Source organism: Eubalaena glacialis, chromosome 2 (genome assembly GCF_028564815.1).
Source record: "Eubalaena glacialis isolate mEubGla1 chromosome 2, mEubGla1.1.hap2.+ XY, whole genome shotgun sequence".
In the NCBI taxonomy this organism is placed as follows: Eukaryota; Metazoa; Chordata; class Mammalia; order Artiodactyla; family Balaenidae; genus Eubalaena; species Eubalaena glacialis.
This window is the reverse complement of record NC_083717.1, coordinates 159,833,969-159,848,650: the sequence shown is the minus strand read 5'-3', so window position 1 is coordinate 159,848,650 and position 14,682 is coordinate 159,833,969. Positions and strand designations below refer to the sequence as shown.

Here is a 14,682-nt window from a genome sequence, read left to right as displayed (position 1 = left end):
CCTTGCTGACCCTCAGTTGCTGCCCCCATGTTGGACCCACCTACCTCTAAGCTTTCTGTTACATGAAATAATTAAATGTCTTTATTGCTTAAGCCACTGGTATGTGGTTATTCTTTATTTGCAGCTGAAACAATTCCTGACACAAATGGCTTTGAAATGTACCTCTGAGTACCCCAAATTTGTTGTTAACAAATATCAGAGACTTCACATTACTCCAATCTGGTATTTAACATAGCTTTCTCAGGGCCTGAAGTGTTTTCACAGGTGGCTTTTATTGACTGTGGTGGCTGACATGTTGGAGAATGGGATTCATTGCCATTAGGATTCTGCCACTCCTTTTGTTTTTTTTTTAAATTTTTTTGTTTTGTTTTGTTTTTATTTTTATTGGGCTATAGGGGATGGGTTGGGAAATATCTCTGTAAGTTATGCCCTACTAGAGAAATGTCCATTCTAATTTTCCTGGGATAGCTTTCGGAGCTTTTTCTTTTTCTTGGAACTGCTGCTCTTGCTGGCAGCAGCCTCTTCAGGTCCTCTGCTGAGAGGCTCCTCCTTGGAAGAGAATTTCCTCTTTTTCTTGGGGACCCTCTTGTTTCCTGACTCTTCAGGGTCACGATCTGGTTCCACTTTGGGGAAAGATTTCTTCCTCTTGGGAAGACTTCCACTGCCAGCTGTCTCTTCAAGATCACTACTGACCAGCTCCTCCTTGGAAAAAGATTTCTTTTTTGGGGGTTTGGAGGAGACAGATGGGTCTTCCATTCCATTCTCCTGAGGAGCCTCCTGGGGCTTTTGCTTCTTCTTCTTTTTGGGTCTTTCGCTTGTCTCCTCACATTCCTCCGGGTTACTACTGCTGTTTTCTGAAGACGCCAGGGCAATTGCAGCCAGCCTTTTCTTTTCCTTCTTCAAGCGTTTCTTCTCCTGTTTCTCCAGCTTCCTAGTAATCTCAGCAGCTGCTTCCTCTGCCTGAACCATTGCCTCCTTCATGACATCCAGATTCTTTCGTGGAATCTCTCCAGCCTCATAGAAGGACAGCCACTCCTCAACTTGTTCTCAAAGCTTCTCCCCAAATACACTGGTAGGTACCTCAGAGAAGCAATCAATTCGTGAGGCAATACTGCATTTGTTTGCCAGGTATCGGGAGATGCGGCCTTTGTTCTTGGCAGCTGCTCGGCCAATGAAGGTAGAGTGGAAAATGAGTCCATATTTTGGGGTGTTACCCCTTGTCTTCAGGGCTCTGGAAAGTTGATCCCTGTGCTGGGCCCAGGGAATCACTCAGACACCAGGACTGGCCATCACCCCCATAGCAGAGGCCTGTACAGGTCAGGGAGCCCTGGTCAACCATCACCGTGATCCTTTTGTTTTTTAATCAGTGTTCCAATCCTCAGTTCTTTCTTATTATATTCCCTGCCTCTTCAAAGGAACTGGCAGGGTGGAGCTACAAACTCTTTATCTGTTTCTTGAGACTGGGAATAATTTACCAGTATGGTAGGGAGAATCTTTCCAAAGATGTCCACCTTCTAATCCTCAGAACTTATGATGATTTTACTTTACGTGGTAAAAGTGACTTTACAGATGTGATTAATTTAAGGACCTGCAATAGGGAGATTACCCTGGGTTATATGGGTGGGTCCAATATGATCACAAGGGTCCTTAAAAGTAAAAGGGGGAAACGGAAGAAGAGCACGAGAGAGATAGGTGATCGTGGAAGAATGGGCCGAGAGATGCAATGTTGCTGGCTTTGAAGATGGAGGAAGGAGGCATGAACCCAGGGACGCAGGCAGCCTCTAAAAAGGGGAAAAGGCAAGGAAAGGGATTCGCCCCTAGAGCTTCCGGAAAGAAATACAGCTCTGCCAACACTTTGCTTTTAGCTCGGTGAGACTCATTTTAGATATCTGACCTCCAGAGGTGTAAGGTAATAAATTTATATTTAATTTGGGGTACTTTGTTACAGTATCCATAGGAAATGAAAACAACTAGTTGACCTTAGTGACTGCAAAAGCACCCCTGGTTCAGACAAGTGTCTGGGTGCTGCCTGCTTGAAGGAGCAAACTATAAATCATAAACTCACCAAAGCCAGCGGGGCTTTGGAGTAGTCCTAGTTTGGGGAGTGTCAGGAGTACGTAGTTCTCCTCAGGGGAGAAGAAAACCCCCATGAGATGAAAGACGCAGCACAAGCCCACACTGGCTTGGAGTTCTAACTTCTTGTTTAACACTTTGGGAACAAGGACTTTGTATTCTGTTGACTTTTCATTGAGCTTCCCTCTCCCAACTCTTTTTTTCTTGCTAATGCTGGTGGCAGAGACCAGAGTGTATCACTTACATCCTGTGAGCAGTCCTGCTGTTAGTAAGACCCTCAGCCCAGGCTGCAGGGCAGAGAGTGTGCTCAGACTCTGGCCTGCTGGAAAGACGTAGCCCTTTCTTTTATCAACAGCAGCAAACAACTGGTCATTCATTCAGCAAACATGAATTAAGTGCCAATTCACTGCACGATGTGAGATGCTGGGGATACCATGCTGTACAAAATAGATACGGCCCCATAGACTAACGGCAAACATTTATTTCTCACAGTTCTGGAGGCTGGAAGTCCAAGATCAGTGTGTGGCATGGTCAGGTTCTGGTGAGGACCCTCTTCCTGACTTGCATACAGCTACCTTTTCTCTGTGTCCTTATGCAGCAGAGGGAAAGCCCTGGTCTCTTCATTCCTTATAGGGACACCAATTCCATCATGGTGTTCCTATTCCATCAGGGATATAGGGCTCCATCCCCATGACCTCACCCAAAACTAATTACCTCCCAAAGATCCCACTTCCAAATGCCATCACATTGGGGATTCGGGCTTCAACATAAGAATTTGAGGGGGGACACAAACATTCAGTCCACAGTACCCCCCTAAGTTCCTCTGGGGAAGATAGATGTTAAACCAAAAGACAACAAATAAATATATAGTGTCACTTATGATAAGTGTGGTAAAGGAGGCTACTAGGATACTAAAAAAGAGAATAAAAGAGGGAACTGATTTAGATCAGGGGGCCACGAGATGTATTTCTTAGGAAATGATATATAAACCGAGACCCAAAAGATAAGTAGGAATTTATCAGGGAAGAGAGATCCAGGCTCAAAGAGCACCATGTGCAAAGGCCCGGAGGCAAGAAGGGAGGGGGCAAGCTGCTGTGGCAGTTGTATTGTATATAAAAGAGAGCGGGGCACAAGAGGAGCTGGTGCCTTTTAAATGCCTTTGATGGTTTCAGACTAAAGTTTTGGTTTCCTTTTGTCAAGCTTTCTGAGGCATTAACTATGAATGCTCATTTACCGAAGAAAAGACAGTATAGAACAAGTCTCAGGTCCCCAAGCCCCATGATGCCAACCAGCCTGCAACCTGTCTCTCTCTAGAGGATGCAGGGTGGGGCAGGGGTGAGGGGAGGCAGCACCACTTCTCTCCTTTCTGTCCATCTTTCTTTCTGGCCCAGCTTCTTTGCCGTAACCTCTGGAGACTTTCAAAATTAGAATCATTACCTAAATAGGGAACCTGCAATGCAAATCAAATGAGAGGCTGCAGCAGGCTAATGAAGGCCAGTGACCTGGTGATCTAATGAAGATGAAGGGTTCTGTTACAGGTTAAGGACACCACCGCATCACCTGCTTGGAGCAGGAAGAGGTAAATTCAGGATTTTTACTGCTCAGGACAAAGTCAAGTAAAAATGAAATATATATCTCTATTTCTGCTTATATCTATTTACCTATAGCTACATCTATATCTCTATGTCTCTATATCTGTATCTATCTATATATATCCGTGTGGCAAGGGGAGCAAAATAATATTTAGTTGCCTTGACAGGAAAAGGACTCTTCTTAAGTGGTCCGGGAATGGAGTTTCCCCCATTCTCATTCAAGCTTCAGGTGATGAGGTCATTAAAGGTCAGAAGATGAGACTCAAAAAGCAATATGGAAGAATATACTTTGGAATGGCTGAGCAGGTGTGTACATTCAAACTGAGGTGAAGAATTAACAGACAAATAATACAAAATAAAATATTTTGTCCTTTTATGTGTAATGAAATGTAAACATATTATGTGTATGCACTTAAAAACTTTGATAGCTGTATAAAAATGTAAAGCTAATTTACTCATTAAGAATCACTTATTGGACACCTGATATTTGCCAGGGATTATTCTATGAATAGATCTGGTTTTTCTCCATCTTGAATGTTTGAAAAACATAAGTAGTTTCCTAATTTCACTTGATTACAAATTTTGTGACAGTTTTGGAAAGTGCTTGCCTAGCATTGGTAGACTATCAACCCATCCTTTAATGGGTTTTCAGTTTAGAAACTCAGTGAGATCCAGGCTAGTAGGCTCTGTTTATGTGTTTCCCCATTAATGCAGTGAGGTTATATTATCTTGGTTTTCTGGAATTTCATTCATTCGAGGAATGTTAATGTGTGAAGATGGGGTGTCTCCACAGCATGGTGAAGATGACAATCAAGGTCAAAGCTCTCAGTGAGCTCTCCCAAATCAAGGAAATGTGGGGATCAATTTTCTCTATTAAACAATTTCAAGAAAGTCTTGGATGCCCAGAACTGGGAAAGATTCATTTGAAAACCGCTTATTCAGGGTAAGTCAATTAAGCTTGTATTTTCTCAGCTCATCCAGTTTTGCTGGTAGCTTTTGTTGGTTCATTTTCAGGAAAATTCAGCCCCGACTTTTATTGTCAATAATTTAGTAGATTTTGTTTTTATATCCTTTTATCCTGGCACATCATTCTTTGTGTTCATAGATCAGTATTAGGGGGAATTTCTTTGCCAAGTAATGACCCATGTAGTCATAATAAAAGGGAAAATTTTCAAAGGTTTTTCAGAGCCAGAAAGAATTATTGCAGATACAAGTGGGTCTATAACTGTGTTGTCCAAATATCCCACCAAATTTATTAGCCGTTTCCAGCTCTTTCATAATTGAGAGTAAACCTCTTGGTAATTGAAGCCAGAAAATAATCTGTTGAGTGTTAGACCTAGAAGGCATCTTGGATACCGTATAATCCAATTCATGCACTTTGAAATGAGGAGACTGAGGCCAAGCTTATTGACAACTTCCTGTCCATTCAAAATCTTCTAGGTCATGATCATTGGTTTCATAAATTACAAGCAGGATTCTTGACCCTTTCCATCAGTCTAAAATTGCTTCTTGAGAAAGGCTGAAAGAAGTTCATTTGCTTCAGACGATGCAGTCATGGTAGAATTAAGCCTAGAATTCAAGTCTCACTAGCATTCAATGAAGGATAATTTCTTATAGCCAAAAAAATCTGTAAAATGGGGATAACAGTACTTCCCCCACTGCACTGTTATGAGGGTTAAACAGAATCGAGTATGTGAAATCATTATATTTACCTAGAGTTCATTTTTCAGTAGGTAACTTGCCTAATCAAAAAGGTAGATTTCTCAAATCACCTGAGGGTGAGTTTGCAGCTGGACTTCATAAAAGGGCTATAATCAAGGGCTGGAACCATTAACGCTCTCTCTCCACCTCCCCTCAGACCCTCCCTTCACATCTGTTTGATTCTTCTTTATCTGCAGACAAATCTTTTCTGCTTTTCTGATCCACAGATCATGTCACCCAATTTACGTTTGGGAGAGACTGAACCTCTCAGTTTGCATTGGGTGTCTCTGGGAAGGGACTTTATTTGGTCATAGCCACGTGCAGACCAAGTAACTGGGTGTGTTGGGGTGTGGGTGTGGAGTGGAGACAGCAGTAGGGTTACCATAAATTTGGGAAGTGTCAAGGTGTAGGTAGTTCTCCTTAAGGGAGAAGGAAACCTTCATGAGATGAAAGACGCAGCCCAAGCCCACACTGGCTGGAGTTTTAAAGCTTCCTTTAACACTTTGGAAATCAGGACGTTGTACTCTATGGACTTTTCATCCTGCTTCCCCCTTCCCACCTCTTTTTTTTCCTTGTAAGTGCAGTGCCCAGTGTATTATCACTTATATCCTGTGAGTAGTCCTCTGTGTAGTTACTAAAAACTTGTCTTAGTCAGCTCGGGCTGCTATAACAAAATACCACAAACAAGGTAGCTTATATAACAACAAAGTTCATTTCTCACAGTTCTGGAGGCTGGAAGTTGGAGATCAGAGTGCCTGCTCGGTTGGATTCTGGTGAGGGCCCTCTTCTGGGTTGCAGACTGATGTCTTCTCACTGTGTCCTCACCAGGCAGTAAGGAGTGAGGGGGATCTCTGGAGTTTCCTTTATGAGGGCACAAATCCCATTCATGAGGGCTCCACTCTCATGACCTAATCATTTCCCAAAGGCCCACCTCCTCATACTATTGCCTTTGGGGTTAGGATTTCAACAAATGAATTTTGAAGGAACACAAACATTCAGTCCATAACAGAACCTCAGTCCAAGTTGCAGAGTGGAGAGTGTGCTTGGACTCTGACCCACTGCAAAGACGTCAGCCCTTTCTTTTACCAGTAGCATCAAATGACGGCCGTTCATTCAACGAATGTTAACTAAGTGCCAACTCACTGCACAGTTTGTGATGCTGGGGATACAGTGTTGTACAAAATAGATATGGTCTTCATGTTCTTCCCCTAAAGTCTTCTGGGGAAGACAGACATTAAACCAAAAGACAACAAATAAAAATATAACAACACATGATAAATATGATGAAGGAGAAAGATAGACTACTAAGGGAGGATAATAGAGGGGACTAATTTACATTGGAGGGCGCAGGAAGGTACCTCTTAGGAAATGATACATAAACTGAGATCTGAGAGATAAATAGGAATGAATAAGGGAAAGAGCTGGAGGAAGAGAGATCTAGGTCGAGGAAACAGCAAATGTTTGGGGCCCATGTGCAAATGTCCTGAGGCAGGAAAGGGGTGGCTTTGGGCCCTCCTTGAGCTCCTATCACACAGGAAGTGATTCCTAGAAGTGGGGAGGAATAGTACTCAGAAGAAGAGGACTGACCAAATAGCCCTGTATGTGTTCCCTGTTACTGTAAAATATTGTACACATGAGGGTTTTATTAGAATTTCTACTCTTACATAGGCAGATTCATTATATAATTAACAACCTGACATGGGGACTTTTTGGAAGCTATTATACAATAAGTACTATGCAAGCAGACAGGGGCATTGTGTGGGCTTTTGCAGTGGTGGGAGAGGATGGCAGGACCCTTTAGATTCCAGGACCCAGCTCTGGACTCACCATTGGCCCTATGGGACAGAGGTGAATGGTTGCCAATTTGTTCACCAGGTGAGTCAACAACAATTTGGTGTTTGGTCTTTCTCCTCTTTTCCCTTCATGAATGTACAGTAATTTATTTCTAGATAGAAAATATTCTCTATAGAGCATATATTTGTGAACTTCTGTTATTAGGCTGGGATGTGAGGCGAATGCTTTTGGGGTTAGGGGTAGGGAAATGAAGTGATCCAGGTCCTTTGTCTCAGTTTTTCCCTCATTCAGTTTAACTTTGGAGTTCTCATACAGGGCTCAAGAGTGGAAGAGATTGCTGACAGAGCTATCCCAGGGGTGGGCAAACTACAGCCCATGGGCCAAATCTGGCCTGCTACCTGTTCTTGTAAATAAAGTTTTATTGGAGCACAGTCATGCCCATTGGTTTACCTATTGTCTATTGCTGCTTTTTCACTTGACCAAATGGCCCACAAAGTCTAAATTATCTGGCCCTTTACAGGAAAAGTTCACCGAACCCTGGACTATACCACAGATTATCCATAAATTACTATGTGAATGATAATTTCACCCTAAAAAGCTAGGAACAAGAACCAAGGAAAAGTGTAAGGCCAGTGAAATTATTTTCTTTTCTTTTTTTTTTTTTTTTTAAGGAAATCTTTCTTTTTTTTTTTTAATTTATTTATTTATGGCTGTGTTGGGTCTTCGTTTCTGTGCGAGGGCTTTCTCTAGTTGTGGCAAGCGGGGGCCACTCTTCATCGCGGTGCGCGGGCCTCTCACTATCGCGGCCTCTCTTGTTGCGGAGCACAGGCTCCAGACGCGCAGGCTCAGTAATTGTGGCTCACGGGCCCAGTTGCTCCGCGGCATGTGGGATCTTCCCAGACCAGGGCTCGAACCCGTGTCCCCTGCATCAGCAGGCAGATTCTCAACCACTGCGCCACCAGGGAAGCACAATTATTTTCTTTTCTTGAGAAAATAGTTCCATATTGGAAGGAAGGAAGGGGAATAGAAGAGAAGAGAGAAGAAGAGAAAGGAAAGGAAAAGAAAAAAGAAAAGGCACTGATTTAGTCTGATCTAATTCTCTTATTTTACACATGAGAACATGAGGCTCATAGAGGTAACAGGTCCTGCCCAAGATCCTAGGGCTAGTGGCCCACTCCCAGCGTCATGACTACTTCCCCTACTCAGTGAGGCCCTGTTACATGAGGTTGCTACAGTCCTTTGCTCCATTTTAGATACTCATAAAGAATTATATATTTTCCTCACTTGGGAGGTACAGGAATTAATAACACACAAACCTTGGATAGTCCAAGAGTTGCCTGAATCACTAAGACCCAGGCCCCTTTCACTCTTCCACAATTAGGAAGAGGAGGAGGAAGTACGTTCAGAACTGCCCGGGGCGGGGAGGCAGTGCATGGGCTGGGCAAGTGTGAGCCCTGACACATCTGCTCTGTGGCTTCTCACATGTGTCTGCTGACACTAGTCAGGCTTCCCGAACAGGGCTGATGGATCTAAATAAATAATTTCAAGTACCCTGAACACCAGCCATCTGAATGCAGCCGAGTAGAGCGCTATCGGAGCTTGCATTCAGCACATGCCACTCATCCGTTCTTATCTGCCACTGTCAGCAGCATGTCAGCAGCTGGAGGTGCTTAATCCACGTTCTTCAGTCTCCCCCATTTCCTCTCGGTTCTGGGAAAGGTTAGACAAACCCCCAATAGGGCTGGCCAACTTGCACGAGGCTAGGCCACTTGGCAGAGTGTCTGTTCTCTGAAGAGCAAGTTACGAGATGAGGTCTGGGAGCTGGGCTAATTCCCTTCTGGTCAGAAGGCTAGTGACCCAGCTGTGGGGCAGCCGCAACCCAGGCGAGTCACGTGACTCGCTGCCGTTGTCTCTGTTCCACTGCTCTGCTCACTGCTCTTGCTGTCCTCCACGGGGCAGACGACGGCTCTGAATATTCATCCCAGCCCCTAAATGGTCACAGCCCTCTCGAGCTCCCAGATGTTGGCTTGGCCCTTTCAGTTCATGGTCCTTTCTGTCAGATGATTTAGAAGGAAGCCCCCAGCGCTGGGTCAGAGGGCATTTGAGGCTAAGCAGCCATCCTGGTCTATACCGGAAGTCATCTGCCCAGGAAGGCCACAGCATGTGCTCTCTTTGACCTCGGGTGAGTCTGTGGCTTCATTTCTTTTTAGGGCTGCTCCTTTTCTGCCCACACCCCCAACTTCTGAGATCAGAGCAGCCCTTTGTTTAAAGGCTCCAGATGCCATTCTAGCCCCAAGCTCTCTTCACAGTATTTCCCACCAGACTATAAAGCTTCATGCAAAAAGGATTTGTAGGGACTTCCCTGATGGTCCAGTGGTTAAGTCTCCGCACTCCCAATGCAGCGGACCCAGGTTTGATCCTTGGTCAGGGAACTAGATCCCGCATGCTGCAACTAAAAGATACTGCATGCTGCAATGAAGATCCCACACATGGCAACAAAGATCCCACATGCCGCAACTAAGACCCGGTGCAGCCAAATAAGTAAATAAATAATAAATATTAAAACAAACAAACAAACAAAAAAAGTCAAAAAAAAAAAAAAAAAGAAGACGACTTGTAAAATAGGCCATACCAAGTCTAATTAATGGCCTAAAACTGTGCCTTCCCTAAGGCCTCATGTTCCATCATCCTCAACGAAGATGTGGCTGCAGGATTTGGTAATATTAGGGTTCTCCAGACCCCAAATCCATTAACAAAGATCCATACAGAGCACACCCACTAGGAGCGAGGCCACCCCCACCCCATACACTCCTTATTCTCCTAAATGACTCTCAAACTCCCTACACCTCCTTCCCCATCCTTGCTCTCAACAGATGATGTCTCTGAGAAAGTGAAGTAATCAGAAGAGAATTTCCACAGATCCCCACTACTGCATCTGCCCCCACCAGCATCTCATGCATACTCTGCCTCTATGTACATTAGCTCAGATGAATATCCATCTATCTCCTTTTGTCTTTCCAAGGACACCCTTCTAGCAATCTATCTTTCTCTCTCCTATGTCATCAATGTTCCCTCTCTACTGAGTCGTTCCCATGAGTAGATAGCCATGCAGTTATTGCTCCCATATAAAAAGTAAAAAGTAAAAAACAAACACAAACAAAACCTCACCTTTTTCTTGACTCTTCTTTCCCCCACCAGCTACCATCCCATTTCTCTGCCGCAAAATTCCTTGGAGAGATGTAGGTACTAGCTGTCTTCAATTCCTCTCCTCCCATCTCTCCTAAACTCACTCCATCACACTCTTCTTGTCAAGATCACAAACGACCTCCAACTAGCTAAATCCAAAGAAAAACCAGAATCCTCACTTTACTTGACTTATGAGCATCATTTGACGTGAGTGAACCCTTTCTCTCCTTGATATGTTCTCTTCACTAATCTTCCAGGACCTCATGCTCTCTTGATTTTCTTCCTGTCTCAATGAACCCTTCTCGGTCTCTTCTGATTCATCCTCTTCTCCCTGCCTTTTCAGGGCTAGAATGCCCTGGGGCTCCAGCCTCTTCTCTTTTCTCTCTGACTTCATTTCCTTGATGATCTCATCATGTCTTTTGGCTTTAAATACCATCTATAGATCTCCAACCCAGACCTCACTCCTGAACTCCAGACTAGCATATGAAACTGCCTGCTTGGCATCTCTACCTCAAACTTAACTTGTCCAAAATGTACTATCATTCTTCTCCTTCGAACCTGCTCCTCTGACAGCCCTAACCTTCTCAGTCAATGGCAACTCCATTTTTCTAGTTACTCAGGCCCCAAACTTTGAAGTCACCTTTGACTCCTGTCTTTCTTTTACACCCCATATCTAATTTTTTAGTGGATTCTCTTGGTTCTACTTTCAAAATAGTCACAAACGATTGATCATTTCTTACCATCTCCACTGCTAACACCCTGAGCTAAGCCACTATCATCCCACCTGGACTCTAATAGCCTCCCTGCTGTTATATTCTTCCTGCTTCTATACTGTCCCCCACTACCAAAGGGATCCTTTCGTCTTTGTAAAAGGTAAATCAGATTAGGTTTGCTCAAAACCCCACAATGGTCCCTGTGGTCCCCCAAAGAATATCCATGTCCTAATCTCTGGAACCTGTGAGAGTTGCCTTATATGGCCAAAAAAGATGGGCCTTTGTTGATATAATTAAGGATCTTGAGGTGGAGAGAACATCCTGGATTATTTGGGTGGGCCCTAAATACAATCACACGTGTGATTCAGGGGAGGCAGAAGGAGATTTTCCAACAAACAAAAGAGAAAGCAATGTGGCCACAAGGCAGAGATTGGAGTGATGCAGCACCTGGGGCTGGAAGAGGGAAGGAACACATGATCCCCTAGAGCTCTGTGGAGCACAGCTATGCTGACGCCTTGACTTCAGCCTGGCAAACTGAATTTTTACTTCTGATCCCTGGAACCGTGAGCAAATAAATTTCTGGTGTTTTCAGTTATCAAGTTTGTGGTAATTTGCTATACCGCAGCCACAGGAGATGAATACATCCCCCATCTCTTTCAGAATGAAAGCCTATAAAATCCTTCAAAATCCAGCCCCTATTAACTTCCTGACTCCACTCCCCCCACTGTCCCCACCCTTACCGGCTCTGGGCATATTGGCCTTCTCCCTGTCCTTGTGTTTAAATAAACACAGCACCACCCCAGCACCCAAGGCCATCCATCTAGTTATTCCCTCAACCTGATGCTTGGGAACCTTCCTCACTTCCTTCAGTCTTTACTCAGATGAGGTCTCTCCAGACCACATCATTTAATACCTCTACCTGCTCTGCCCTTCACCTCCCAGTCCTGATCCTCTGTATCCTGATCTGCTTTTTTCTTTTTCTAAGCACTCATGTCTTTCTAACCTGTAATGTAATTTACTTGTTTATTATTTACTTATCACTTATTATCCTCTTCCTCTGCTAGAATATAAGATTCACAAGGGCAGAGCTGATTGCCTATTTTGTTCTCTTCTGTGTCTCAAGCACCTGGAATAGTGCTTGACACAGGCAAGCATTTAAATAATACATGTTGGAAGCATGAGTGGATGTCCTCAGAGTTCCTTTGGTAATCATTAGGGACACCTTTTTTCTCCCCATCACCCACCTCCTTCCCTCCATGGCCCTCTCTATATTGGCAAGGCAAATAAACATGGTAAGACACAGAATATTCAGTTCAAGATGACGGAGAACAACTGGCTAGGTTAGTGAAAGCAAAATGTCAACTTTCTCCTCTGACACTTGTGGCCTTTTATGCACATTAATATGCAACACTCATGACCTAACAACATTTTGATGATTAGCCTAGAGGATTGTTTATGCAGCAGGTAAAATAATTTTAGGCCATACATCTCAGATGTCCAAAACATAATTTTAAAATTTCTCTTTAACTGTCTTGAGTTCCATTCTACATGGCATCAGAAAACACAATCTCACCAATTCAGGATCAACTCAGTTACTTCAGGGTTATTTCCTTCCTCCACTTTCCTTGGCATGGGCTCTATGCCTAGGGAGCTAACATAATTTTGAGGCATCAGGAGCTGCGCTGTGGAGGTGCCTAGCCAATCTGTTATTTCCTAAAATGCCCATCTTCTTTCTTGGTTCTCAGCAATTACAATTCATACTAAATCTATCAAGGGCATCTTGTCCCAGTTAAGAGGCCAAATCCAAGTATCACACCTGTGCTACTCTTAGCCACAAGAGAGAACAACAGGCTGCCTCAGCTTGGCTGCCTGAGCACCTCGGTGATGTGAAAATATCCATGGAGCATCAACATAACCCAGGTACTGAGAGGGCAGTGCCCAAGTCTGAGAGTCCTGCCTTGAGAGATTATATTCTAGAAAGGGGAGCCAGGTCATAGACATGAAAACAAAATAAATGAAAATGGGCAATGTGGGGTACTGTGGAGGGAGCCAGAGGTGGGGAAGGTCTTTCTAAGGCATGGAATTTGAGTTGGAACAGAATGATGAGAAGGAAGCAACCATGCAAAATTTTGGAGGAATGGATTTTCGATAAGAAGAAACAAAAGCACAAAGTCTCCAAAATAGGGATGAGTTTGGCCTTTGCGGTGGACTGAAAGAGGCTAGCATATCTAGAGTGTAGAGAAGGAAGAGAAATTGGAGAGAGTCGCAGGAGAGAGGTGGGCGTGACCAGATCAGATAGGCTATGATAAGGAGTTGACATTTTATTCTAAGTGTAAAGAGATCCTATGAAGCCATTTCTATACCATCTCTGCATCTCTCCAACTATGGCCTATGAGAAAATGTTGGTGGACCTTGTCTCCTTCCAGAGAACCAAAGGGAATCCTGGCACATATGCTGTCGACCCCCCAGGTCCCCAAATCTTCTGGTGTTTATGTTGCTCCACCCTTGGCTTAGTTGGGAGTAGGGGCAGGACACAGAGTTCCCACTTAGGGACATCCATCACATCTAACCATCTTGTCAGGAAAAACTGTGGAAGACTTTGGAAACAGACAAAATTGATTGCTGATGTCCTGTTTATACCACCCTTCTGATTCATCTTTCTTTGTCTAAAGCTATTTTACAACTCTGTCAAGATGTGGAATACTGGTAGTAAGTAATGCAATTGATTCTTGCCCACAGAAATGCAAACTGTCCAGCAGAGAGGCAGTTGATTGCTGCCCTGTAGATATTGACCAGTTTGTATCTTTCTGTATTTATTTCAGCATTCCTTTTTTCTTTTTATTGAAATATAGTTGATTTACAATGTTATGTTAGTTTCAAGTGTACAGTAAAGTGATTCAGTTATATTTCAGCATTCTTGATGGTCTATAAATGTGTGCTTTTTGGAGTCCTCCTCTGAACAGTTGTAACATCTTACTAGTTTCATCATTAATAATGACATATGTTCATTTTATATTTGTATAAGGGTCATTTTACCTTTTATAAAAAAATATCCTTTGGAAAACTTCACCCCTGTATTCTTCTTCCTCTGACCACTCTCTCGTTCTCTTGTTCTGAACAATCACAGGTAAGACAGAAGTAGCTGGCACTCCCCTCTGTGTACAGAGGGAACAACTGGGGCTTGAAGAAAAGAAGACTTACCTTTGGTTTCCTGGCTCCTGTTCTGGTGCTCCATGTAGGAAGGAGTACCACCTCTATGAGTTCTTTAGAAAATGCATTGAAGTATTTTGGGCAAAGAGAAGAGATCTATTCCCAGAGATGTAAATGTCCTGCAATGCACAAAACAATCCTCTAAAATGAAGACATCCTGCCCCAAATGTCAGGAGCACCCTGAGGGAGAAACATATAGGATGTTGCTCATGGATATGGGGGTCTTAATGACTGCCCCCCAAGAATCCTGCTGGGACCCATCTATTCATTTACCAAATCACTAAACTAGAGCTAGCTTAATGGTAATATTTCCCCTCTGGCATGCAAAAATGTTTATGGCCTTCAATAGACTTCTCTTTAAATATATTGTTTTAAACTTCAGAATCCTCCAGTAAGAATTATGTTCTCATTTT

The 14,682-nt window shown here is 43.5% G+C and overlaps 1 protein-coding gene and 1 non-coding gene across 2 annotated transcripts; both read right to left on the bottom strand.

The window, feature by feature from the left end:
- Window positions 1-450: 450 nt before the first annotated feature.
- Window positions 451-1,345, bottom strand: LOC133085556 (nucleolar protein 56-like). Its single transcript, XM_061182673.1, has one exon. The coding sequence runs from the start codon at window positions 979-981 to the stop codon at window positions 451-453; it is 531 nt and encodes a 176-aa protein (XP_061038656.1). The 5' UTR covers window positions 982-1,345.
- LOC133086071 (small nucleolar RNA SNORD86) lies at window positions 1,264-1,349 on the bottom strand. The gene has a single exon (XR_009699854.1). It is a non-coding gene; the product is annotated as a small nucleolar RNA SNORD86 (small nucleolar RNA).
- Window positions 1,350-14,682: the final 13,333 nt, after the last annotated feature.